A 27360-nucleotide genomic window follows, 5' to 3' on the forward strand; every position below is an offset into this window, starting at 1 on the left:
CAGAACTAGGGGATGGGGCCATAGGGACAGCAACAACAATGCTTAACGGCCCACAGGACTCGTGGGGTGGGGGAGAAGCTGCAGATTCGGGTGCCGGGGGATGGCAGTATTCTGAATATCAGAGCAAATGGTCTGGGGGCCAAAATAATGAGCCGTTTGGACCTGTCGAGTCTGAGATGCCCGAATCCAAGCTGAAGACCGTGGACCAGAGCTCAGGAGAGGTGTGAGTGAGATACAGATCCGGAAGTCTGAGAAGAGCGAAAACAGAGACAGACTCCCAGGAAGATCAGGTGGGGAATAGAAGCAGGGAGGACTTCCAGGTTTGAGGCGACTTAAGTAGAAGTGGCCATTAGACAGCTGGTCAAGTGGGATTCCAGTTTATCATATGACTCCTTTGCTCAATCAATTCAGGTGGCTCCCTATCCCCTGGGGATAAATAGGATCTCCCTCCCAGCCTTCTTGTCTCACTGTACACTACTCCGCCTCTCAGAACGTACAATTCACCTGGCATTCACCTTGCTCTCCATGTAGCCTTTCCATGTCCCCTCATGCCTTTGTACTGATCCTAGGTCCTTACTGCACCCTCAAAGGGCTCATCACTTCCTTTAAGATGCAGCTCGAGAACCGTTTGTACAGGAATCCTTTCCTGTCCCCACAACGGTTAGCACCCTCCCTCCCTTTCAGCTACCTTGCATTTGACTAGTCGATCTTAGCTTCCTGTTTAAGCAGTGCAGAGGCTTTTGTCGCCCACCTGGGGAGGACCACTTCATCCTCTGCACAGGTGTCCCTGGTGCTGAGCACCGTGCTGGACGGGTAGCAGGTGATTAATAAACGCCTGTTGCCTGACTGATGCTGGCAGCCATCCACCAAGAGGTTTATGGTTTATAGATTTAGAGTCCAAAGGGACTTCAGAGGTCACTGGATCAAATCACTTCCTTTGGCTGGTCAGAGACTGAGGTAATTGGCCAGTGAGGCACTTTTCAGAGCCCCGTCCCTATTGCATGATTTCTGGTACGGCCACAGGCTGCAGGTTTTTGGCGTGGCCTTTTCAGAAACCTAGAAATCACTTCTTCATCCATGAGGGCTCTGCCCGTGACACAGGGATGGTGACTGATCTCAGCCTTCCCTTGTAATCACGAGGCTGCTGGCATCCCCTCTCACTTTAAACTGCCTCTGGAAGAGCTCACAGATCGGCCATTTTCTTTGTGGCAGCTCAGCAGCCTTGGACAACAGCTCGGCTTGGAGGAGACACAGGAAAGCTTGCTGGAGAGCAGCTGATGCTGCCGGCTCACTTAAAGGAACCATGGGCCATTTTTCCAGCTAAGGTTCCCCTCCATCTCCAGTTTGAAAGGCTTGAAAATGACATCATCCTTTAAAAAAAAAAAAAAAAAAAAAAAAACTATCCCTACCCAACACTTTGCCCAGAGCCCAAGTGATCCCAAAGCTCACAATTACCCAAAGACAGAAAGACCCCCGTCATGGGGATTCGGAGGAGCCCGCACCCGTGCCTGTGGCTGAGGCTTTTGAGCCAGCTAATTCTGTCCAGGGAGGATGCTGCCCAGGCCAGAGGGCTTCAGGTGAGGATGGGTCAACGGCAAAGCTTCCCTGCTCCGCCCCGGGGCGGGGATTCTCTCCACAAAGCTTCCTGTCAGACCGGAGACAAACTGGATGCCAGGCAGGGTTTTTTCCCTTCTCTGACATGTGCTTGAGTTGCAGCTGAAAGGAAATGTGTCATCTGTGGTTTTAGTTTTAAAAGTGGAAAGCCTGCGGCACGTCGCCTTGCTTGCTGCAGACTGACTTTAATTTTCACACTCTCCACATCTCCTTTGAGTTAAGGTCTTTTTTGGTCAGCTGAATTTCAAGAAGAGACAGAGAAGCGGCTGGCTAAAACACTCCCTTTACTATCAGATTCTGAGCAGCTTTTGGAAGGTATGTCACAAAGACCTTTTCTTATGCTTCCCTGTCACCCCTTACCAGGTCAGCCGGGCTGGTGCTTCAGGAAGAGCGTTCCAAGGGCACTTCCCTCGCCAAGGCTCTCACTAATAAAATAGGCTTATTAATGACTGAAAGTAAGAAATAGCTTCTTCAAGCAGGTTGGAGGTTTTGACTAAAATAGGGAAATCCTTCCCAAAAAAACGAGGGTAAACTCGGGGATGGACCACGGGCAGTTTAGGAACCCAAAATTACTAACATTTTGAGTAAATTAGAAAATGCTCATGTCTCATGATCAGGCATTAAAGATCTTGCCCTAAAATCTCTCACTGTTAAAGAAAATTCTTCTAAACATAAGTCTGCCATGAGAGACACAGAGGGGTATAGAACTCACAAGAGTCTTTCATTTGGATTTTCCTGCTTTGGGGGGTCGACGTGAAGCGCTCATTTTGTCGGCCCAGTTTGTTTACTTCAGGGTGGCAGCCCATCTGGCCAGAGACAATGAACAGTGGGGCCCATTATGTGCCCAATGGCAACCATTGTCATAATTTGAGCAACGAGTAAAGACGTGTGTTTGGAGACAGGGCACAGTTAACAAACTAGAAAGTGGTCATGAGTAAACCCATTTCATATGTTCAAAATACCTAATGCAGATGAATACTCCCAACGGAAAGTCTTTGACTCAACTTAAAGGTCTCTCTTTTCTCAACTGACTCACCACCAAGTGCCTGAAAATAATTTTATGTGTGAGAATTTGGACACCCAATTTCTAAGTCTTCTATGCAGTTAATTACAAAATGGTAGCATACTTCTCTTAAAGACTTTGCTGTAACATCTAAACTTGAAAAAAAATCACTAATAAAACTAAAAAACCTAATCGATATACTATTATTTTAACCATATGAATTCACAACCCCCAAATTAACTTAAATCTTAATTAATATATAAGATTTCCACCACATCCTTCACCCCCAGTTGTCTCAGTAAAACAGAAAATCCTGAAGGTCAGATTTGACTTAGCATTATGTTTATCCTATTTGTTTTTCTCAGAACACAGCTCTGTATACAGAAGTAAACAAATGTGTCAATTAATAACACACCTAACACAACATATGTGTCTTCTTGAACAGAAGTTTTTCATTGAAAATCTGTGCTGGGCTCTTACTAGAAGCAATTTGACTTATTGACTAAGAAGGCAAATCAAATTTGTTTCCCTCTCCTTTCCAAGAAAACACAATTGTAAAATATAAAGCTAAGCAACTTTTTAAAAAGTCATGATTCTTAAATTTGCCTCTATCAAAGGTAAACAAAATCCTTTCCTCTTAGATTTTGTGATTTTAGGTTTGACAAAATGGCCCTGCCCTCATAAAGCAAGGGAAGGCAGGAACAAGGAGAGGGAAGGCTGTGTGCTGGAGATGGAGACTGGTGAAGAGGGTAGGGGGTGGGAGTGGGGGACCAGAGATGGAAATGACCTCTACACAGCAAAGTTAGACTATGTTCAAAGAATAAATTCAGTTCGCTGTGTTCTGCTGAAATGAATGATTATAATGACAAATTAAAAGAATAATTCCCATTTTTATTCAAATTAATTGCATAGTTGTTTTCCCCTTATATCCCAAGGCAAAATGTCTCCTAGTTCCACTTCTCCTTTTACAATAAAGACAGTCATACATTTGCTTAGAGGGTGGGGAAGTTTTTTGCAAAGGATCCTTAACCATAGCAAAAAAAAAAAAAAAAAGGAATTAAAAAAAAGTAAAAGCAGAAGCAAATGACTCAAAGCTGAAGTCTGGCCTGCTTGAAAGGAAGAAATGACCACAGAGCTCCCTTGTGCAAAACATTTAAAAATGATTAATACTCTTTGTAATGCCTTCCTCCATCTTCCTGCGTTTAGAAGCCTATCTGAAGAGATTTAAAGGTTTCCTAATCCAATAGCCTAGGAGTCAAGGTTACGTAATTCAGTTAAACTGGAGTTTATTCAACTGGGTCAGGAAACCTTAAACATCTGTGCATTACAAAACAAACATTTCAGTTCTACTTGTAACATCTGAGCTGCCCACTGTTTTGACTAAAACCATTCCAAACTACCCCCTTAGCTCTGGTTCGTGATCACTTAATTAGCTTTATTTATGACTCTACAGATTGTGACCAGGTGAGCCTGGCCATGGAACCCACAGGAAGTTACCTACATGCTGCTCTTCTGACAACCACCATTTTTTCCTGGCTTCCCCAAACAAAAGCAAACACCACGTCCCTCTGGGTTATCAACAGTACTGACTGGGATCCCTTCTTTCAGAACAAAACAACTGGGAGCAAGGGCGGAGGCTCCACAAACCCAGGGACTCCAGAAAGAGCTGTGGTTAGCACTGCCGGCACGCCGGCCCCGAGGAGCCCGTCCCCTCACTCCCCGTCTTTGGCTCCTCCACCTGGAGGCGACCCCCACACCCCTTCTCCTCCTGGGGACAGCAGCACTGTCCCGAAGCAGAGCCCTGGGCATCCCGGCGACGGCCAGGATGACGTTTTTAAGAGGGACATTTGTGAAGAAGGCAACAACAAAATGGCCATGCTGGTCTGCCTGATCATCATTGCGGTGCTCTTCCTCATCTGCACCCTCCTCTTTCTGTCCACTGTGATTCTGGCAAACAGAGTGTCCTCCCTCAAGCGATCCAAGCCAGTGTGTAAGCGACAGCCGAGAAGCAACGGGGATTTTCTGGCGAGCAGCGGCCTGTGGCCGGCAGACTCCGACACGGGGAAAAGGTCACAGCAGCTCACAGGGGCCCGGCTGATGCTGCAGGCCACCGGGACCCTCACGCTTCCAAGGGAAAGAAAAGACACCGGAGCCACCGAGAAACTCACCCTTTGAAACGGGGCAAATAAAAGGGATGGGTAAAGCCGGGTTGTGAGGGCTTCCAGCGGAAACGAAGCAGCTGGCCTGTTTCCTGCTGGTGGCCTAGAACTTGACACGGCAAACCTGAAACCAAAGGTCAGACAGAAAGGATGAAAGGCAACAGTGGGTCTGTCTGGGGGACCAGCCAGCATCGCTGAGTTATCCTGCTGTGCAGACCTGGCCAAACCATTGGACCTTTATTAGGGACCTCGGTTTTCAGCTCTATCGGGGGAGAAGGTTTGCACTATAGGGCCTATGATCCCAGCCAGACAAAGACTGAGAGCCACACGCTTTCCTTATGACACTATAGATTTTACAGGCTTCATGGGGCACAGATCAAGAAGGGACTTGAGATAGCAAATAACCAAAGATCCTGGAAGATTTTAAAAATGAGGCAGCAAAGAATCTGGAATGGAGAGAAACAGAGAAACGTTCACTACGTTTACCAAGAGCACTTGATAGAAACTCAGACCTGGATCCGGTCAGAATAATTCAGGTTTGAATAGTTTGGGTCTGTTCTCATAACCAGTCCCCTGCTTCTACCTATTAGCAGAAGCCATCACAATTCTAACTCACTTAAAGGTCTCCAGTCTGACACAAAGCTTGCTTTAAGTCAGTGACGTGCTGATCTTTCCATTATGTGCAAGAATTCCAAAAGCTTATTAAAATGCTATTTTGCATAACAAGTATTGGAGTTGACCTTTCCCTGCGAGGTAGGACAAAAGCAGTAACACTGTGACCACTTACGTTTGTTCTTGGATAACACCGCCCAGGCTGCCTGGGCCAAGCTCTTGCTGTCTGCACCCCTCCGGCCCCCTCCTCCACCATAGGACCGGTCTTTCCCAGGTCACTGCTGACAGTGGGATGGCCACCCTGCTATCATCCTTGTCCTCACCTTCCCCTGAGAGTCAAGCTTCTGGAGGCCACGGACTCGCTCACCGTTTGATGACTCCAGAGCCCTGCACTATGTGCCTGGAACACAGTGGGCACTTAATAAATGCATGCTGACTGGTAACCTGACTCTCCTCTCTCATTTCTCCTTCTTCCTCTCACATCCCTTATACACAATGAGGCATCCCACAGCCTGAACTACACTCTCCTGTCCAGGACTTCCAAATCAACCTGCCCACCTCCAATCTAAGCATCAGCCCTGCTTTTCCAGCTGTAGCCTGACCACATGTCCCCTCCCAAAGCTATCGGGTTTGGGGCAATAGAAAGCCTCCCTTTCCATGAGCTCCCAGGATGCCACAGTTCCTTCCCCGACTCCGGGGACTGCTCCCAGCATGCCAATACCAGGCTGATTTGTCCTTCTCACTCTGCCACTGTTCTCGAGCTCGGCTCCTTAGTCTGCCCCTCAAGCCCTCCCCCCCCCAAAGGCAAATTGTCTTTGTCCTATATCATTCCCACCCCCACCATGCACTCCATCTATCCTCTTCCACTCCCACATCAATCATGGGCCTCCAGGGCCTTCACTGCCCAAGGATGCCAAGTCCAATGCCCTCCAGGAGACCTCCCTTGCTATCTCCACCTACTTCTCTGGACAGTTACTGGTACTTTCAACCTCTCTAAGCACTTTTACCTCCTGCTATTAAATTATAAATTCCTTTTATCACTGGGTACCCATGGGGCTTTACTTATATAGTAGGCTTATACATCTGTTGACAGAATCTTACAGCAAAAGTATAGTCAAGATCAATTAGAAGAAGAGGGCAGTGAAACTGAACACTGGCTAATTCTAAAGACCACTTTTGCCTCCAGAAAAGAGGAGGAGATGAACCTCTCTTCTTTCACTACAGAAGCGCAATGGGGGGACTATAGGTTCAACTACATGCTGCATATGTTGATGTGATCCTTAGTTTTGCTTATTTTCCTTTTTCAGTCAAAAGAGAAGGCTAAGGGATAGGGAAAGGGATGGAATATGAGAGAATTATAGGATACGACTTGATCTAAAACCATGAGATAATAATAAAACTTTTATTTATTTATTTTTTAAAGAAAAGGACCAAAGGATAGTAATATGTTAAATCTAGAAACATATGAAGGCCAGGGGCAAACAAAGTCTAAGTGCAACACAAGCCTTTTTTCATGATCCAATTAATTGAGAAATAACAGAAAACCCCAAATTCAGAATAATTATGAAGGCATCACAATGACTTCCCCAAATAAATCAAATTATGTATGCATGAATTTTCAATCATTATTTGATGATACTCTCAGAAAGAAGTTAGAAAAAAAAAAAGTCCCACTGAAAGACTTTTTAAAAAAATCCTAGGTAATTCTCACTTAAACATTACTGGGTAATTTGTTGAAGGGGCAAATAAAAAAGGACACAAGCCAAGTCACATGTGGTTGTGACCACACTCTCAATGCTGTTTTGCCACAGATTTCTCTTTTTATTGAACACATACTTGCAACCCCAACAAGGAGCATGTGAAAAGTCGGCAACAGTCTTCCCTCATCCCCATATGAAGCCATTAAGCTTGGGCTTTGTGCCAAGAGTCAACTGGGTACAGATTTTACATTTTTACCAATTATGGTCCTGGTCTTATTTTTCCATTAAGTCAAATTTATCATTCACCTCAGGCCCATCTTTTAAAAAAGAAGAAGCACTTATGTGAACTTTTGTTATTGAATGTAAAATAAGCGTACTTTCTGACAAAAATTACCTACTCAAAAAAAAAAAAAAAAGAGATATTATAGTGAAAAATTAGTGCTGGAGTTAAGTGAGGACAGTTATGGATTTCAATTCCAGTTTCCATACTTACTAGTTAATGACAACTCAATTCTGAGACTCAGGTTCCTCATTTGTAAAATGGGAAACAAAATACATTTTGTTATCAATCTCAGTTGTAAGGGAAAGCACTACAGAAACTGAACTTATAAATCTGCTGAATGGATTTTTAATTCCAAACAAAATAAATTATAAAGTAATAAGTAATGAAAAATCTGATACCTGAATTACCAAAATCTAAAGCTTCCTTTTTTTTTTTTTTTTTTTTAAACTCATCTCAAACATCCTAGATCTGAGATTCTTAATCTTTATTGTATCCTGGATACTTTAGGTAATCTAATGACACCCATAGACTCCTTTTCAAAATCATGTTTTAAAAGTATCTTTTAAAACATAGGAAGGAAACCAATTAAACTGAAATATAGTTATCAAAATATTTTTAAAAGACAAATTGACCAAACTTTGACTAAAGGGCGCCTGCCCTAGAAGTTCTAGGCCACTCAAGAGCCCAAAGTGACATTTCGGTCATCTAGTATGACTTCTTTATCTTACAGACATGGATTGAGACATGTTTTGTCCATGCTTACACAGGTCCTAAGTAGTAGAACCAGGATTAGAACTCAGGTCCTGTGGGCACATTGCATCTACCATCACTTAAAGAATGATACTGAAAGTATTAAAATTAGCTGAAATAAAGGAATCAGGACAATTTCTTATTGCAAGTTTAACTAAAAGGTATTTTGTAGGTCAAATATTCTTCACTAAGATGGAATATTTCCCCCCCACCAAGGGCATTTATAATTAACTGTCATGAATGTTGATTAAAAACCACCAGGTGTCACAGTGCTCAGCTGCCCATTTGACTGATGTAACCTTCACTAGCTCCTTGGTAACTGTCACACTTGACAGGTAGACATCTTTTTCTAACAACTTCATCTCCCCTCTTTTCTAACAGCACCAGATATTACTCTTCTTCTGACTGCTAGCTTAATTGGCCAAAAAAATTTAATGAGAGTTAGTCACATTGTTAATAAAACATCAATTTTAGATGATCTCAGATCAGTCAGATGACAAGAACATGGCACCAGGCTCCTGAGAGAAGGAAGTCAGAGGCAGGAGCCCACAGCCCAGTGGCCTTTCCCGTTCCATGAAGGGGGTATGTCTAAACACCGAGGACTAGGCAGCTGCTTGCCGGTGGCTCCCCGGGGCGTATGAGGCTCTCGGGGGACCGGGTGGGTGCCCGGCTCAATGACATCCTGTCATTCTGGGTTGCTCTCCACACAGCCTGAAGCAAGAGTTACTTCACTTCCTGATCCTCTACCTCACGCCTCTCCACAGACCCCATATCTTAGGCTGGGCTCAGCAACAACTTCTGCTTTCTTCGTCAAACTGCTCCAATGTTCATCCCTTGGTGACAAGAGAGGTGCAGCTGAGGTAAGCAGCCATTTTCACATGGGCATTTATCTTTGGGTTTATCTTTGTTTTTACATTGATTTCCTATTAACATTAAGAATTGGTATTCTACATTGGCCTGGAGGATGACAGAACTGGTTTTACTAACTACAATGGATGGGCTGATGAGGCTTTAAATCCATTTCTTTTGGTGTTTATCATACTGAAAGCAAAGAAAATTGGCTGCTGAGCTCTGCTGTCAGAAGCAGTTTTAGCTGAAAAATATCCATAACTTTAAGTAACTTTTCTAGGAAGGCTTTACTTGAGTGGCAGAAGGTACTCATCTGCAATTTATTAACAAACTTTACTTGTTTAAAGACATAAAAATTTCCAAGAGCAGATAACCTAAATAAACTAGAAAACTGAGGAGGAGCAATATGATCATATGGACTGAAAACAGGCCCAAACATGGAGAATGTGACATTTTATTTCCTGTAAAGTTGAACATTTGGTTTGAGATATTTCAGAATTTTAAAATTTCTCACTGACTACTGTTACTTAAAAATTACCAAAGTCCACAACCAGAAAATGAGGACATTCACATTCCTTTCACTTAATTTTTTAAGTCTTCAAAAGAAATAAATCTAAGTAACAAATTACCAATGAATTATTTGTCATTGTCTTTTCTGACCCAAACTAAACTTAGAAGCTTATGCCATGGCGATTATGTACAGATATAACTGAAGAAAAGAAAGGGCAAATGTTATAAGTTCCTTGGCAAAGGCACTACCAAACCCCAAAGGTTCTGGAGGGGGTTCTGTCAGTCCCCTGGGTGCCTTCCTCCAAACCCTCACAGAATGCTGGCATTTTGAGGCTGAGCCACTGTACAATCTTAGGCAAATTTCCTCATCTATAAATTGAGAGGAAAGGATGGGGCAATCCAGTGCTTCCTAAATTGGACCAAGAGCTCTTTGTCATTAGATGACTATTCAGAGGCGTACCAGTTACCAAAATAGTTACCTGATGCTTATTGCTCTGATCCCTGAATGCTGCTCAGAATTTCTAAAGACAAGGTTAGAGATAGTGTATTTTTGCTCTTGGTTCTATTACTGCTTTTTAGTGATCAAATGAAACAATCCATTTTTGAATTCCCCCAATCTACATAGAAAGAAGGTAAAGAGACTTAACCCACAGAGTATTAAACAAAACAATCTTTGTAAAAATCCCCATTACAATTAACTTCTGTTGACTTACTTAATTTTGGAATAAGTAAATATTACAAAATTTAGGCAATAAAGATGCTTGTTCTGAGGGAATTGGACATTACAAAATGTTTGTTTTTCTTTTAATCTGAAAAAATGCTCTATAAAATTATTATTTATAAAATAATAAGAATTATCAGAAATTAATTAAATCTACTTCATAAGAGCAAGAAAATATTCCTATCATGTCTTCCCATAAATGCCATAAGAGCATAAATGCTCCTTAAAATGTCTTTCCATAAATTTTTTAAATTTAATTTTAAATTCACATTCACGTAAATTTCCACCTATGTGATCAAACAGAAGATTATATGTGAAGCTGAAAATCCCTAATACATCCAAATTTGCTCTAAAATTCCAATATTCAAGCTTCTTTTGCATCTCTCTCTTTAAACTGTTGATTTAGAAGCATCAAAGAGTTATTTCCCTAGAGTGTTTTCCCTGTTTTCAAATTCTTTTAAAATATCAATCTAAAATTTAGCCAGTGTTTAAGGATGTTTTCATTCTATTTTTAAAATTATTCCTAGCTTGATCCAACCTCAATGTAATGTTAAACTAATGCTAAACATATAAAACTTATGCTTTATAGAATGTCCAAACTGAATAGAATGACCGAAACTGATACATTAGAAAAGTTATGGTGGTTCGTGGTCATGTTCCAAAGAGATATTCTTATGGAATCACAGAATTGAAAGAACCTCCAAAAAACCAAACCAAAACCAAACCTCCCATCTTTACAGCAAAACCTGCACCTAATTGTCCTTCCCTCCATGTCTTATTTCTCTTCCATTCTCCAGAAGAAGATTTTAAATGTTTTCTCCATATTTCACAATCATATTTAAGAGGCTCTTCTTACTGTCTATGCCAATACCTCATATAAATGCATATCACTGATTTGATACTGTACTTTCAACTCATTTAATAATAGCTGCATTAATAACTACTTTTATTATGTGCCAGGCACTGTGATAAGCACTTTACAATTTTTTCCTCATTATTATCCCCATTGTAAAGATGAGGAAACCGAGGCAAAGGGGTTCTGTGGCTTTCCCAGGGACATATTGCTAATAAGTATCTGAAACTACATTTAAACGCAGGTCTTCTTGACCCCAAGCCCAGGGTTCTGTCCACTGTGCCACCAGTTCCCTCTATTTTACCCTGGGATGTTCAAGATTACTAGAGCAACTCTTCTCCACATATTCCCAAACTTATTTCACAGATACTGTATCTTGACCATAAACTATTGACCATTTTATTGTGCTCTTGTCTTGTTTTGTTGTGGGGAGGTTGGAGGGAATGCCTCCCCCCGCCAGTAGCTAGCAGGGTGGGACTAGAGATCTGTTATGAAAAATACACGGGGCTCCCTAGAACCTTCATTTGGAAGTCACTACCTCAGTTGCCCACCCCTCCCCCTCCCCCATAAGTGCTTCTTCTTGACCACATTTCCCATGTTCCCTCAAGCGAATTCCCTCTCTGAGAGATTCACCATCATGAGCCTATTATATCGGGGCCACAAGATGGTAGGTAATGGTGGACCCTATACTCTCTGGGAGGATCCACAAATAAGTGTAATTACATGGTACAAATCATGACAGGGACAAAGCAGGAGCTTCATCTCAGCTGGAGGATTCACAGAGCTGACTTATTTTAACTTCATCCCTCCTCAGGAGCTTTCCTCATTTCACACATTTCTGAGTTATTTTTAAAATTCTTTCCTTCTTTTTTTATATCCTCTTTGTACAGCACCTGACACGTAGTAGGTACTTCACAAACAGCTGATGATAGATGTTTCTTGTTCCTTTCCCTCTCCTGCACTGCCGGCAGATGCTTGAATAAACACCTGCTTAATCGAAATGCTTTCTTCAGTTCTCTGACCCTGAACAGCTTCCTCTTTTTGACTCAGTCAGGGCCAAAGGGCACCTTCGAGATCCTTTACTTTGCCCACATTTCCTAAGCCCCCGGGTTACACAGCGGCAGCCAAGGGGCCGACTTGTGCTCTGCCGCTTCTGGCTTTGTGAAAACAGTTGACGGCTCTCGGGAGACCCCATATTACACCATCTATGTTGGTATTTAGGCAGCTCGTCACCAGGAGAATGGCAATCATCTCAGGAGTTCAGGGTGGCCCTTTATCTGCTGATAAAATCACCAAGATTTTCTCACCAATGTCAGTAAAACAGTACATGTAGGTTAGAAAGTCCACAGCAAAATAGACAGGGGAAGATGGGGGAAAGAAACAGGGCTCTGGACCAGAGCAGGGAGACTCCTTTAATGGTGAAGGAAATAATTGCTTTCACAAAGCTGTGGTTATTTCTACTTTCCTGTTGACGAGAAAGGATGTGAACATAAAACAGAATCCTATCAATCTGAATAGGCTCCTTAGAAGCAATTTGTTCTAACTTTGCCGTTAAGTGCTTTCCTTATAATGAATTTTCTGTTAACCGAAACAAGGAATATTCTGCTTCATTTTATTTTTTAAGTAAAACCACAAGATGGCAAATACTTGGCCAAAATGGCTGAACGTACTTCGAAAACTTCTCATGGTTATTTTCTGTTGATTCAAGAACTGCCAGGAATGTTTCCCAAAGAAGCCAACTTTTTTATCATTCACATCAACGGGGATAGCAGGGCTAACCCAACATTTCCAGGAAATCAAAGTTAGAATGATCAAAGAAGTTCACAACACAGGACTAGGGCCCTGGGAGGAGGCTGGATTGGGAGTTCAAGGACCAAGGCTCAGATTCAGGTTGGCCACCTCTAGGACCACATGCAAGGTCCTTCATCCTTCAAGGTCTGTTTCCTCAACTATAAATTTAAAGGGTTGGACTAAATGATCTCCAAGATCTCTGTCAGCATTAGTGCAAGGTTCTATGACCCTCAAAGCTAGCTTGGATTTTTAAAGGCATTAATATAGAATAAGCATCTGAGAGCAGTACAATTGCATTTCTGTCTTTGTAATCCCATTACCGACCACAGTGCCTGGGTGGTGCTACTGGTGCAACTGGCACCCAGTACTGGGTGTTCAACGAATATTTGTTACTAGGACACTAGATGAGACAGTGGATAGAGGGTGCTGTTCATGGAGTCAGAAAGTCCTGAGTTCAAATTCAGCTTCAGACTTATATGACTCTCAGAAACCACCTAACCTTTATTTGTCTCATCTGTAAAATAGGGGAAAATAAGAGTTTACTTCTCATCATTATCATTTTGTTATAGGAGTCAAATGAGGTCCTATTTATAAAGCATTTTGTAAACCTCTGATGCTATAAAAATATCAATTATTATTATTACTATTGATAAGCAGTGAGATGGTCAAAAACAGTGACCCAGATTAAAGAAAATATTTCCTGTGCATCTACTATATGGAATATCACATCCTAATTTTGGAGAATAAGATGGAGGAAAGAAGGGAAGAACGAAGAGAACGATTTTTTTATGAGTGCTGTATGACAGTTCTACTTCTCTAAAAGTTCCGTCGTGTAGGGGTGGGGGGTGGGTGTGTCTTGCCCTTTTCCTGCAATGTCCTAAGTCAGTGCATGATCAGTTCCCAAAGGAATTATAATAACTGAGATTGCTCAAGGAGTTCACTTCAGGCTGTTTGGGGAATGGCTTCATTCAAATTCCCCTCCTCCCTTTCCAGAGAGCTTGTGGGAAAGGAGCAGAGTTAAGGGCAGATCTAGGGACAGGTGGGATCCAGAGGTAACCCCAAGCAATGAATGGCTCTGTAGGGAAGGCAATAAGGGCCTTGGTTCTGGAATTAGGGCCTAGGAGGCAGGTCTGAGGACATCAATGAACTTGAGGGGGACTATGCTTTCCCATCTGCAAAATGAAGAGGTGAGGGCCCCGCGAGCTCTGTTGGAAGTAGGAATCAAGCTGAGTCTTGATGGATTTGAAATTAAAAAGTAGAAATGAAGCCAGCCTAGAGCCAGGGAACTTGAAAAGGCAGCATGAGGGGAGTGTGTGCTGAGAGGCAATTAGGGTTGTGTGACCTGCCTAGGGCCACACAGCTGGTAAATGCTAAGTGTCTGAGGCTGGCTTTGGACTCAGGTCCTCCTGACTCTGGGGCCGATGCTCTGACTGCTGGACCATTTAGATGCCTCTTGAAAAGCAGTTTGGATGGAGAAGCAAGAGTAGTGAGAGCAGTCAAGTGAAGGCCAGTAGAGCTGGGTCAGCAGCATCAGGACTGCAGGTCACTGGCCTCAGGGATGAGATGGAGGGTCACTGGGTGCTTCTGAAGGCAGATTCTCCCGGGTAGGACAGGTGAATCCCACACACTGCAAGGGCTGTGAGTGAACAGCAACTGGGGACACTCACTGCACAATGGGACACAAGGCAGCTTAGTTTTCAGTGTATCACAGATACTTTAAGGATCTGACCTTTCCTAGGCTCAAGTATTATGCTCACTGGACATGGAAAATCACTTTTGTGTGCCTGAGAAGTACAGCATCGCACAGTCATAGTCAATTTGACAATGAGCAGGTCCATTCGCTGGTCCTCAATAAATGACATACAGTGCTTCAGTGACATCCCACCGTGTCACCTCTAAGTATAGAGATTAAAAAACCTGCCTATAACCCCATCCCACCCCAAAATGAGAACTAATTGTCCCCGTTTGTTTCCTTTTACAGTGGGAAAAAAATCACCTTGTTATGATTTAGGCTTTTGAAATGGATCCCAAACATTTCATCATAATGCTCTTGTGTGGGTTCTTAACAAACCCAATTCTGACAGAGGCACAAACTTATTCATCAGCAGTTTCCCCTCAGACTACTTTCAAATCACCAACATCAGATATATCAGCTAATTCTGGAAATGGAACAGAGATCCCATTCAGTCAACCATTAAAACTGATCAACACTCCTTCAGGGCAACCACCAACTTCATCTGTTCCTGGGTCTGCTGGGCCACTAGCAGCACCAACTGTTCCCACTTCCTCTGGACAATCATCTTTATCATCCATTCCCAAGTCTTCAGGTCAAACATCAGTGCCATCTGAACCCAAGTCCTCCAACCCACAAGTAGCATCACTTGTATTCAATTCCACCAGCCAGCCACCAGAATCACCCAGACTTGACTCCTCCAGTCAGTCACCAGAATCAGCTGCCCCCAATTCCACTAGCCATTCATCTGTCCCCAACCTACCATCAGATACACCAGTCCATAGCTCCTCCCAGAAACCATCAGCTCAGCCCACTTCCACCAGGAAACCACCAGATATACCAGTCCACAGCTCCTCCCAGAAACCACCAGCAACACCGGTGCACAACTCCTCCAGGAAACCACCAGCATCAGCCAGCCCCAGCTCCCCCAGGCAACCACCAGCAACATCGGTCCCCAGCTCCTCCAGGAAGCCACCAGCATCATCTCGCCCCAGCTCCCCCAGGGATTCAGCATCAACAGTTGTTACTCCAGGATTCCACCAAGAAAATAGCAATCCCACCCCAACAAAATTTCAAAGCTCTACCGCCAATTCCGTGGCTGCTGTGCTAATTGGCACAATTCTGACTTTTATGATAGGTGCTATAGTTATAATTCTGCTCTGGAAATGCTTTAGAAAACCAATCCCCAATGACCAAAACTGGGCTGGCCGGTCTCCCTTTGCTGATGGTGAGACTCCTGATATGTGTATGGACTACAATAGAGAAAATGGAAAATCCATAAAACGTTCATCAATAGTTTCACTTGAGATCTGGAAACCAAACAAAAACATGCTGTTAGCAGATGATTTAGATGTGAAATTGTTTGACTCAAGTGAAAATTTTGATGAATGTCCTAAGCCTGACTTAGAGAAAGTGAAAGACCAACCAAGTGGGACATCAGAGGAGAGTGCCGATAGATCGACAGTGGGCACTGCTATTTCTTCAGAGGACTTGGAATCGACTGCACCTCCTCCCCTTCTGGACTTAGATGGGCCAGAAAATCAGAAGCCTGCCTCGGCTAACTTACTTGACACTGAGTTCTCTCATCTCCCACCCCCTGTGGACTCATTCCCTCCTCTCCCTGACTCTTCCCTACTTCCCCCTCCCCCAGAGGTTCTCCTCCAAGATCAGAAGAAGGACAATGCAGAGGTCCACGACTCAGTTTCACCCACTTTAGAGACCCAATTTCCTAATCCTCCTGACTCTACTCAACAAGCATTAGATGAATCGCTGCTGCTGCCACCGCCACCTGAGGAATTACTGTAAATGATCACAGCTTGCTGATGTGAAGACTTTTTAAAAAGACTAGCTTTATTTTTTTCTTTTGAATGAACTGCCATCCAACTTAGATTTCCATTCAATCTTCTTAAAATGCTCTTAAATTCATGTAAATATTAAAAAGTGCTTCCCCTACATCAGACATTTTTTTCCTGATACTTGCTACTTGCTGAATTTGGCACAGTATCTAACTGCTAAATTTCAAAGCATAGAAAATATCTGTTTAATGTTTAAAGTTAATAGATATCTCTCTGTTCAGTTTTACAAGAGAGTTGTCATCTTTACAGTAATAAAAAAGGGCTTGTAACAACAAGATGTTGTACGAAATTTCTTAGAAGTTATCTGCAAGATGACATTATTTTCTAATATGTTTATATCCATTTCTTTCATTAAAACATTTTAAATATAGCATCTGTCTTTAGTGACTTAGCTATTTCAGAAATACCTAATATTTCTTAAATATACATTGTTATGAAAAATAAGCTCCTGAAAGAATGAATGGAAATTTAATTTTGGTAAATCAATCTTATCTTTTTACTACTGTCAGAATTTTAGAGATGTGTCCCTACAGAGGGAAAAACATATATCCTTTAAATTTAAAAAACCTTGAATTTAGTAGACACTCATGAGTCACACGCTTAACAGAAAATCAGCTTTCTATTAACCCACAACATATACTGAGTCAAAAACAATGCTAAAAATGTAGTAAAGTTCCAAAAATGCTTTGCCTCACTTCACTGGGAAAACATTTGGGTTCTTCTGGCAAAAAAAGAAGAATTCAAAGATACAACCTCTCAAACTTTTCTACGTACCTGGATCACCTAAAGAAATGATTAATACCTTTCAAAATTCTCAGACTACAATTATAAACTGAGTCATTTCCCAAGGATGGCAACTCTTGTCTCAATACAGGAGGAGCCTTGCAGTAAGTGATTTGTAGGCCCTGTGAATATTCCTGATTGGGCTTCTTCATCCTAGAGTTTCCAGAAGATGATTTTTGTCATGTCTCATTAGTCCATTTATTAGCTAGCTGAGAAGGCTCCCATAAAGCACAGGGAAACTCACCAAGTCTTTACCTTTAATATGGAAACAATATGTTTCTCCTAAACTCAAAGAGTGGATATGAAGAAAGGGCCTGTAAGTAAAAGCACTATCAAAAATGAAAGTTATCAGTGTAAATACTGCCTCATCTCCATATCTGCCAGGTATTTCCTGTAAGACTAACAATTCCAACCACATCAACATCTCCAGGTTGTTCAAAATTGAGTCATAAGATTTTGTTTCATGTCTAGAACGGAAAGACTCACCCTCAGAGCCTATTTCCTTTTACACACCTCTTGTGGAAGAACAATAGACTACCCCTATACTGGGTAGTGTTCTGCCATAGTCACAATTGTGTATTTTGCTTCAACTTTTGAATTAGAAGAATAGTCAGTTTATTAATAAATTGATAGAAAGCTAATTAGTAATAAGTCTTGAAGGAGCAAGCATTTTGGGTCAATGACTGATTTAAGGCAATTGTATTTTTTTAAGGGAAATCTACCTTCATATGACTAGAAAGATTATCTAAAGTTTATTTCCACAAAATGGCCCCCATAACATCAGAGAAACATGTGCTGTACTTGGAGGTCACTCTCTTCTAAGATTTCTTCTTCAAACTTTCACCAACATCCATTTCCATGCTGAAAATCTCCTAGTCATCTTCATGCTACACAAATCATTGCCAACTTTCAATCTTGTCAAGCACCATTACTAAGAATGTCTTTTTCAGGTTTTATATCTATCTCACATTTTGCTCACACTTCAAATCCTCATGCTGGAATCTTGACCTGAATATTCATGATTGTACAAAGATTCTTTCACTTGTATCAAAAATCCTTCCTATTTCAGATTAAGATAACAGTGAACAGAGGCATTAATGATAAATTCCCAGAGTAATCCAAGGGGGAACAAAGATCTGTTTGTCTCTGGAACTACCTTAAAGTTAAGCTTTAGATCTGCTAATTTTATATCTAAGTTAGTTGGGGTTTTTTGCATTCATGATTTCTTTTTTACTTCTCCCCTTTCCCCAAAATTTTATGACAGAGAAGAGACACACAAAAACTGTGATATAAACTCTGAGTTGGGGAAGGTAGGAACTGGTACTGACTTTGCAAAGATTGAGACTTTTGTCCACCTTTCTCCCTGAATTTGTAGGAGGAAGTTTTATAAGAATTCATAGCAAAGAGGAGAAAATAAGTTTTATTTTTGCTGAAGATGAACCTTTTTTTTTTCTTAGTGCAGCAGAGGAGCATATTGGCCAAAGTAGAAATATTTGTTGAAATCTGCAGAAATAAATGCAGGAAAATAAAAATTAAGACAGGACATAAGAAAGCCAGGTAGGATGAAAGCACAACATGGAGGAAACAAAATTAGAGATGCAAAATCCACAGTATAAAGTTTATTTTAGTAACATGGCAAAAAGGAGATGATTCAAGTACCACATGACTAAAAATGAATCAACATGACTAGCAGCAGCAGATTGTTCCCTGGGCTCTAATTCTGGTTTGAGCCATCACAGGTAGAATTTGAGCCCTTGGGTCCAGTGGAAGCCCCGGACGCTCAGACAGGCCCTGGGCCTTGTCTGCCCACCAGCTGAGACTTCAGTAGCCTCAGCCACAGGTGTGTTGAGGTGAGGGCCGCAGATCGCCTTTAGGCCATACTAACTCCCCAGCACAAAGCCCACCCACCCACCCAGAGCCCTGCAGCATTCTGGGGGGGGGGGGGTGTCCAGGCCAGAACCCCAGGCAAGACCGACTCCTGGGAAATGCCATCCCCTTTCTGCCTCCACAAGCTTTCCACCCCATGGACCATGCTAGTCCAGGTCTTCATCATTCCCTGGCATTGGTGGCTCTGATCCAGCCTCCCCCTGACTGTCAGATTCAGGTCTGAGTGTGTCCCCACCCATTCCCTCTAGGATCAGAAAGCCCCCAACCTCCACAAGCCTCCACAAGCCTTGCAAGCCTCAGCCCCCTTCCCCTTTCCCTCCTGCCCCAGCAGGTCCCCAGTCTGCCCTCTCTGGCCCTCCCCCTCAGCCTCCCCTCCACCTCTCCCCAGCCCGGGCCTCCTTCCCCTTTCGCTTCGGAGGCCACTTCCCCCAGGAGGCCTGTCTTGGCCTGGCCCATCCCCCAGCTTTGGTGACATGTGTTTACTCAGATGAACCTCTCTGTCACGAGGACCATTTCCTTTTATCTCTCTGTGTCCCTGTCAATTAGCACGGTGCTCGGCATAGAACAGCATTTAATAAATGCTTGCTTATTAACTGGGCAACGGGGGCCCAGGGCTGTAGAGAAATAAGAAAACTCGTTTCCTCTCGAGTTTGGGGAAATCCAGCACAGGCAAAGAAGAGCTCAGACGCAGGCACGCTGACCCACCAGTGAAGCCAAGGCTGTCATCTCCGGCCTCAGTTTCCTCCCAGGTAAAAACCACAGACTGAGAACCAGAAGGGACCTGAGAGCCCTCACTATATCTCTGCCCTCTGGCCCAGAGAATGACCCTGATTACAAAGAATTTAATAAAAGATGAAGAATAGCAAGACGAATCAATGTCTCCAGTAAGTCAGGCATTAACAGCAGCTTTCTGGATCTTCCAATACCTGGGAATGAGGCTTCTCTCGGACAAGCCTCGGAAGGCTCCCCCAGAAGCCGTCTTCCCTGACGGGGCTAGGTTCTTGCCGCCTGGTGGGGACCTGCCATCCCTCATTCCCAGAAGGACCCTCTCCTCTGCCTTCCTGACCCTCTAGAACCCTCCTCCATTCTTCTTCATGTCTTTTAGCATCCTGTTTCAACCCGAAAGCAAAATTTTAGCTGTTATCTAGTTCTGAAGATTTTCCTCCTGCAAATTCTCCTATTCCAGATGATCTCTGAGTGCCTTCACCGGTCCAAATCTCTCTTCCTTTTATAAAGAGGGAGTTATTTCCCTTTCTCCATTCTTCTTACCCACAGCTTTCTCACAGAAGCCAGAAGTCAACTACCCAAGACATACAGGCAGCCGACACCAAAACATATGAGTCATTGTCCAGAAAATGAACAATTTTCAAAAGAAGAAATATCAACTGCCCACCATTGTGGCTAGCATATATAGAAAACTTTCAAGCATACAACTTTACATTAGCCTAGTCAAAAAACAATTTTTTTTGCATCTTAATTTTTTTTTTTTTTACCTAAGTACTTCCCCACCCCATTCTGAGAATTCTGTATTACCTTAAAGAAAGTTAAAGATGGGGGCAGCTGGGTGGCACAGTGGACAGAGCACCAGCCCTGCAGTCAGGAGGACCTGAGTTCAAGTCTGATCTCAGACACTGAACACTTCCTGGCTGGGTGATCCTGGGCAAGTCACTTAACCCCAATTACCTCAGCAAAACAAACAAACAAACCTAAAGATGGAAAAGCACAGAGCCATGATTAGAAACAAGTATACTGAATACTGGATGCCCCAATATCTTAGTGCAATTTAAGCTGCACTAAGATATTTGGGACACTTTCTACTAACATTATTGTAAATAAAAACTAGATGCCTCCCAGGATCAATGACCACTTAAAGAACTTCAATTAAGAGTCAAAAGACTGAGTATTTCACTCCAATTCACTTATGAGGGTGCCAATCAATAAACTTTCTAATGTTACAGATTTCAAAACTGAGCTTGAGGAATATCAGCTTTTTACAGTAACTGAATCAGAATAATTTACTTCTGAAAATAATATCCTGTTCTACTAATACAACAGATCTTTTGTTGCAGCTAAATTTCAAAAGAGTGGCTAAAGCAAAAAAAAAAAAAAAAAAAATTAAAAACTGAGATGGATTCCTCACCATCTTAGTCTAAAGGAATGAATTCCCAATAACAAATGGCTGTTTTATGGCACCGACATGGTGGCAATGTTACTAATCTGTACTTAGAAATCTGTACTTGCTGGCTGAGTTTGATACTACCAAATTCTATCAATGAGCACATTTAATAGACAGCAGAAGAAGCAGATCTCATGATATAACAGCCATGGCAAATAGCATTCTGAAGTATTCGGTTTAACAAATGTAGTTATTCTTTGCAAAGTAGATAAAAAAAGAATCTTTTTTTTCCCTTTTTAGCTTTAAAAAAAAAATCAAATAAAAAGCCAGCATATTCCTACCTGGCCTGGATCCTGAACATAAATTTATGACCCAAATGAGTTCCTCCAAGTGCTACAGAAAGATAGTGCAGTATCCTCTCTGGGCTGGGAATTGAGATGGGAACTAAATCTGGACATTTAGCCAGGTTACCTCATGAGCTACAGTATATGGTAGAGTCAAAGCTACCCCAGCCCCAGTCAATTTCTTTTCTCTTCGTTTCTCTCTCAAAAGCTCTAAACTACTTTTTAAATAGCCAAATGTGAAACAATGTCCAAAGGACAAAGATATCTTGATCAAAGACAAATCGAGACTTCCCTGCTCTCCATACCCACTGTATCCTGGCCACCAATACCAGATATAAGATGGTCATATCTAAAGCCAGAACAGACTGGAAATCCACTGAGCTAGCTGCACTTCTGCAGTTAAATGAATGTAGCTACGAGCTATAGATCCTGTTACTTCCCAAAATCTGGTAACTCAATCCAAAGGAGCAAAACCCCCAAGACAATACCAGGAGCCAGCAGAAAGGGGCATTTCAAGAAAAAGCACTATCTTACAAGTACTGACAGATAACCTGTCATTTTTCCAAAGAAGCTGTCCACCCAAAAAATAAATTCCCACAAAGCCTTTCAAAGGAACCCAGATTTAGAGTTGGAAGGACTCTCAGTGCCTCTCAAATTCAAACTGTCCCATTTGAGAGATGAAAAGACAGGACCAGAGAGAACAAGTGACTTTTCTATGTCATGCTGAAAGTAAACAGCAAAGCCTGGTTTGTATCCGGGCTTTCTATCTTAAAATGTAGTGCAAATTTCACAATATTCTATTGCCTCCACTTAACATGTGTGTGTTGTAAGGGATTTCATTTTATTTTTAAACCATGCTTATCAAGACACAGGTGCTACCTGTGCTCCTACTCAAATGTAGCTCTCAGTATGTCGAGAAACTATGAGCTGGGACAACTCATTATTTTCTCCTTGTCTGGCACAAATGTATCTAAGTAGGTACCTCCTGGAAAGAAAGATAAGGATTTAAGTGAGCAGACAAATTTAGAAGACTAGGATGCTACAAAAATCACTGTGTGTGTGTGTGTGTGTGTCTGCATGTATACAAGAGTGCAAACTCTTCTGCTAAATTAAAGTGACATCTCGGAAGGAAAGACAAGAATATATGGACAAATTAATTTTCAATGATAAAATACCACATGAAGAGAAAACCAAAAATCCTCAATGAGGCAGATGTTAACACAAAAACAGGCACCTCATTTAATACACAGGAGTGTGCCCGGAGTCTCCTTGTGGGAGCCGTGCCAGCGGAGGGTCTCCAGCAGTTCCCCACCTCCCCCTACCCTAGGTAAACTCCAGCCTCAGCTCTGGGGAGCGTGCATTCTTGCAATCAATCGGAGTCAGCACCAGTGACAGCTCTGCAGTCCTCCAATGTGGTGCTGATCAGGTGTTCCCAGAGCCTGGCTCAGCTCACAGCGACACAATGCAGCTGAGCAGGCTGAGCAAGGGAGCACAAGCCTCAGCCTCCTGCACACAGCCTGTCCCTGCTCTCCAGAACACAGCGGGCGACCTTTGAGCTTGAGCCTCACAGGGAGATGATGTGCTGAGGTGGAAGACAACCCTATCTGTGGTAAGCTGATCTTTAAAGATGGTAAAGCTAGGTAGATGGAGATATGTCTTTCCTTCCTTTTAAAGTAACGATTAGAGTAAAAATATATTTCTTGGTAGCAAGTGCATGCACCAAAAATTTGCTGCAATGACAGTTGAGAAATTTTGTTCTGATGTCCATTTGTTTTGTTAAAAAAAAAAAAAAAAATTCTGGTTCTCCGGTAAAAATCAAGACCAGAATATACAGGAAAACAACATCTTGCAATGTAATGTGTGGGGCTCCGGGGGATTATATTGGATCTGGTTTTTGAGTCCGAAAATGTTTCATAGCATGCAGACATTCCTTTTAAATTGACAAAGCTATATTCTACCATAGCTGATTTCTTAAAAATCTTAAAAACATTTTCTATCACATACATTCAAACACACACACACACACACACACACACACACACACACACACACATACACACATACACGGCTGCTACCTTACTGCAGAGATTTTAAAAACAGATCTATGACAGCCATTTTTTCCATCTGGATAAGAAAACATTTTGAGAAAAGAGTATTCACTTGGACTCTTGTGGCAGCGTCTATTGGTAAGAGAATGTTTTTTTAGAACATGGGCTCCGAGAAGACAGATAAGGAAGAAGGGTGGTAAAAGAAGGGGGGAAGGGGGGAATGCAGGAGGCAAAGAAGGAAAGAAAGTCTCCTTCTACCAGACAGCCCCAACAGCAGGATTAAGCATTTGGACTATAAATGAAGGGGAGCTTTGTTAGTTTAATCACTGGAACAATTATAAAAGGAGTAAACAACAAAGAGGTTTATTGATAATTTTGCCTAATGCTAGAGAGATCATTACAGATTCCTCCACTGCATTTGCATGCTGAAAGAGTATCATTTCGGTCTCTCTGTTTGTTTCCAGGCAAAGATGGAATATCAGATATTGAAAATGTCTCCCTGCCTGCTCGTCCTTCTGCTTCTCATCCCTGGTATTCTCTGTATCTGTCCCCACCAATGTACATGCTCAGAAAAGCACAGGCGTGTGGACTGTTCGGGCAGAAACTTGACTCTCTTACCCCCCGGACTCCAAGAGAACATTGTTCACTTAAACCTCTCTTCTAACCTCTTCACCGATCTTCACAACCAGCTAACTCAGTACACCAACCTGAGGACCCTCGACGTGTCCCACAACATGCTGGAGCGCCTCCCCGAGCAGCTGCCCAGGTCCCTCTGGGAAATGTACGCTACCAACAATGCCATCAAACTTCTGGACAAGTCGGACACCGCTTACCAGTGGAACCTTCAGCGCCTTGATGTTTCTAAGAATATGCTGGAAAGGGTTGTTCTTATCAAAAACACACTCACTAGCCTCAAGTTTCTCAACCTCAGTAGTAACAAACTCTGGACAGTCCCCACTAACATGCCTCCCAACATTAAGACAGTGGACCTGTCCAGTAATTCTTTGACCCAAATTCTTCCGGGGACATTAGTGAAGCTGACAAATCTCACACATCTTTACCTCCACAACAATAAGTTCACGTATATTCCTGATCAAGCCTTTGACCAATTATCTCAGCTGCAAGTGATAACTCTGTACAACAATCGATGGGCTTGTGATGAGAAGCAAAATGTCACCTATTTACTGAAATGGGTCTTGGAAACCACAGCTCAGGTGATCGGGTCTCCATGTTCTAATCACACAACCCCCTGGCAAAACTACACGGAACAATCCACCCTCTCTGCAATGACCTCAAGCATGTTCACTGTGGCTAGCACACAGGCCACGGACGCCATTAGCTCCCTGAGTCTGGAAACCCAACATAAGGTGACCAAAATACCCAAACAATACCGGACAAAGGAGTCCCCGTTAAGTGCCACTCTGGGCAAAAGCGTGGTCCTGACGAGCACCGATAAGCCTCTGGCTCTCTATCCAGAAGAACTGCCCACAGGAAAGACAAATTCCCATGAAGCAGCAGCTGCGACACTGACCATCCACATTCAAGATGCAACTGTCTTAAATGCAAGTGTCACGAGTTCTACAAAATCCTCCCCAACTCCAATGACCCTAAGCATCACAAGTGGGATGCCGAGCGGCTTCTCTGAAATGGCTCAACAAAGCACAACTCTCACCTTAAGGAAGGAGGGGACAACCACCGAAGCTCTTAATTCTCGCCTACCTTCCACAGCAAGTATCTGGAAAGCAGATGCGTCGCATGTCTTCATGATCAACGTCATTGTAATGATGGTCATGCTGACTGGCTGAGGACCTGAATTTTCTGAAATTAATCAAAGTACTCCTCTCTCTGATGTAAATTTGGAAAAACATGCTCGTGTCTAACCAGTGACTCAATTATAGAAAACCCTCCAGAAGGCCAGTCTTGCATTTCTGACTCTGATCTTAATGAAGTAACTTTGTCCTAAATACAAGAAGTGCACAAATAATGTCTTGGTACTTTGCTGCTATTTTACTGTCTTAACTGAGTAAAATCTAACCTGTTAAGTTTTTTTTTTAATGAAATGTTTATTTTATATCTTAAAGCTTCATTTTCTTGCAAAAAATATAAAGCATCTGAACTTTAATATGTATTTTATGTATGTTTTCATCATTAAACATCTGGAAAAGAAATAAAAAAGTCTACACTAATGTCTGTGGGGTCTTTACTCCCTAATCATGCCGTTTCATAATCTCAAACACTAAACTGATCTAAGTGTTTCACTGAGCCCTTAGTCTAGGTGTCTTGGGCAAAATTTAAAGAGTCGTATGAAAAACCCAAGTGTTTTGAGTGGCTTGCTTCTAATGGAGTGATGGCCTGGCCTCCCTCTGAATGGCTGTCTTTATTTCATCTTCAATCCACCACTGCTTTATACCCCAATAATGTCCTGCTTCTGAAGGACTCTTGGCCGCTTTGCTCATGACCTAAAGGACAAAGGCCTTCATAAGAGCTGGAGCACAGTGCTCCTGGCATTTCACTAGGAAGGAAGTTTAAGGGCTTTCCTCTAAGGATCTGAGTTTACAGAAATAAACTTGTATTAGAAACCTTAAAACGAACACAGAAACATTAGCATGCTGGAAGTACAACAGATGCTAAATATTTAACAAAATTCACTGGCCAGGTGGCAAAAAGTCTTGTGTACCACATCAGAAAGTGTTTTTTTTTTTTTTTTTTGTCTTAAAGAGGAAAAAAAAGAGCTTTATTTAAGGATAAATGAACAAGAATCTGATGTGGACAGAATTAAAGTAGGAAGGGGAACATTATAACAATTTCTAGTGAGATAACAAAGCTCACAGGCCATACCTGTGACTTAACTAAATCTTTCTGAGAATTTCTCAGGAAGAAAAGAGTACAAATTAATTAATTTATACAAACTTTTATTAAGCACAGATGATATACAAAACATTGTTTAGGAACTCAGAGCCTATTTAAGATAAATAAGAGCCCTCAAAGAGTTTATACTCTAACCAAGTAATTATGAGAAATTCTTGGGAATGGGAAACCAAATCATTTGTCAAATAAACTGTGAAAGAGAACAGAGGACTGAATTAAAAAGTAGGACAGGAACACTGAAAGAGATGGGCTAAAATAATATACTAAATAAAGAGCCTAATAAGAGTAAGGGAGAGATGAATTTCTGGCATTTACTGGTCAAGTGACTTAATCTCTCGGTGTCCTAGGCAACCTCCTATACTTTAAGTGAAGGAACAGTTGCATAAATTGCAGATGCCTGGCTGACTAATGAAATCAGAAGTCTATCTCCCCGGTCCACCCCAAAACACGGAAAGATAGAAGGAAGGAGAGGAGGAAAGAAAAAGAGGAAAAGAAGAGAAAAATGAGATAAGGGATGACTTTCAAGTAATTAAATGTAAGCCAGATCATAAAGTCCATTTTTAGAGGCCTGCTCACTAGAAAGTTTAAGTCTGTTACAGTCACCTCAAGTGCCCCCTCTGTATTAGGTGCATCCCACAGGTCAGATAACTGGGAAGGTTCCTTCTGACTCAATCTAGGATCCTCTTAAGAGGCAGAAATTTATTTATTCTTTGCTCAAAGTCTTGAATTCAAGCAAATGATCATAAGCTGAAAACAACTGCTGCTGTAAAGGCAGAAAATGACAGGGCATTTGTAAATACAATATCTGCCAAGTCCAAGAATAATTTGATGATCTTTGGTCATGAAAGGATCTCTTTGAATTTTGAATGAAAGGAGGCACA

The 27360-nt window shown here is 42.2% G+C and overlaps 2 protein-coding genes across 21 annotated transcripts in view; one reads left to right on the forward strand and one right to left on the reverse strand.

The window, feature by feature from the left end:
- Positions 1 to 27360, reverse strand: part of NF1 (neurofibromin 1) — a 230363-nt gene that overhangs the window by 40348 nt on the left and 162655 nt on the right. The gene's annotated exons all lie outside the window — the stretch shown is intronic.
- Positions 1644 to 25759, forward strand: OMG (oligodendrocyte myelin glycoprotein). Of its 3 annotated transcripts, none has more exons than XM_012549776.3 (3): positions 1644 to 1929; positions 8832 to 8981; positions 14827 to 16789. In XM_012549776.3, the coding sequence occupies exon 3, from the start codon at positions 14866 to 14868 to the stop codon at positions 16381 to 16383; it is 1518 nt and encodes a 505-aa protein (XP_012405230.1). In that variant the 5' UTR covers positions 1644 to 1929; positions 8832 to 8981; positions 14827 to 14865; the 3' UTR covers positions 16384 to 16789. The 3 variants fall into 3 exon arrangements, with proteins under 3 accessions (XP_012405230.1, XP_012405233.1, XP_003770038.1); XM_012549779.3 differs by lacking the exon at positions 14827 to 16789 and adding an exon at positions 24076 to 25757 and having other exon boundaries at positions 1646 to 1929; XM_003769990.4 differs by lacking the exons at positions 1644 to 1929; positions 8832 to 8981; positions 14827 to 16789 and adding exons at positions 22048 to 23172; positions 24076 to 25759.

This window comes from Sarcophilus harrisii, chromosome 4 (assembly GCF_902635505.1).
Source record: "Sarcophilus harrisii chromosome 4, mSarHar1.11, whole genome shotgun sequence".
NCBI classification, from domain to species: Eukaryota; Metazoa; Chordata; class Mammalia; order Dasyuromorphia; family Dasyuridae; genus Sarcophilus; species Sarcophilus harrisii.

What these genes read in the sequence shown, in the direction of transcription:
- OMG (XM_012549776.3), top strand. Translation starts at nt 14,866, where the DNA reads ATGGATCCCAAACATTTCATCATAATGCTCTTGTGTGGGTTCTTAACA.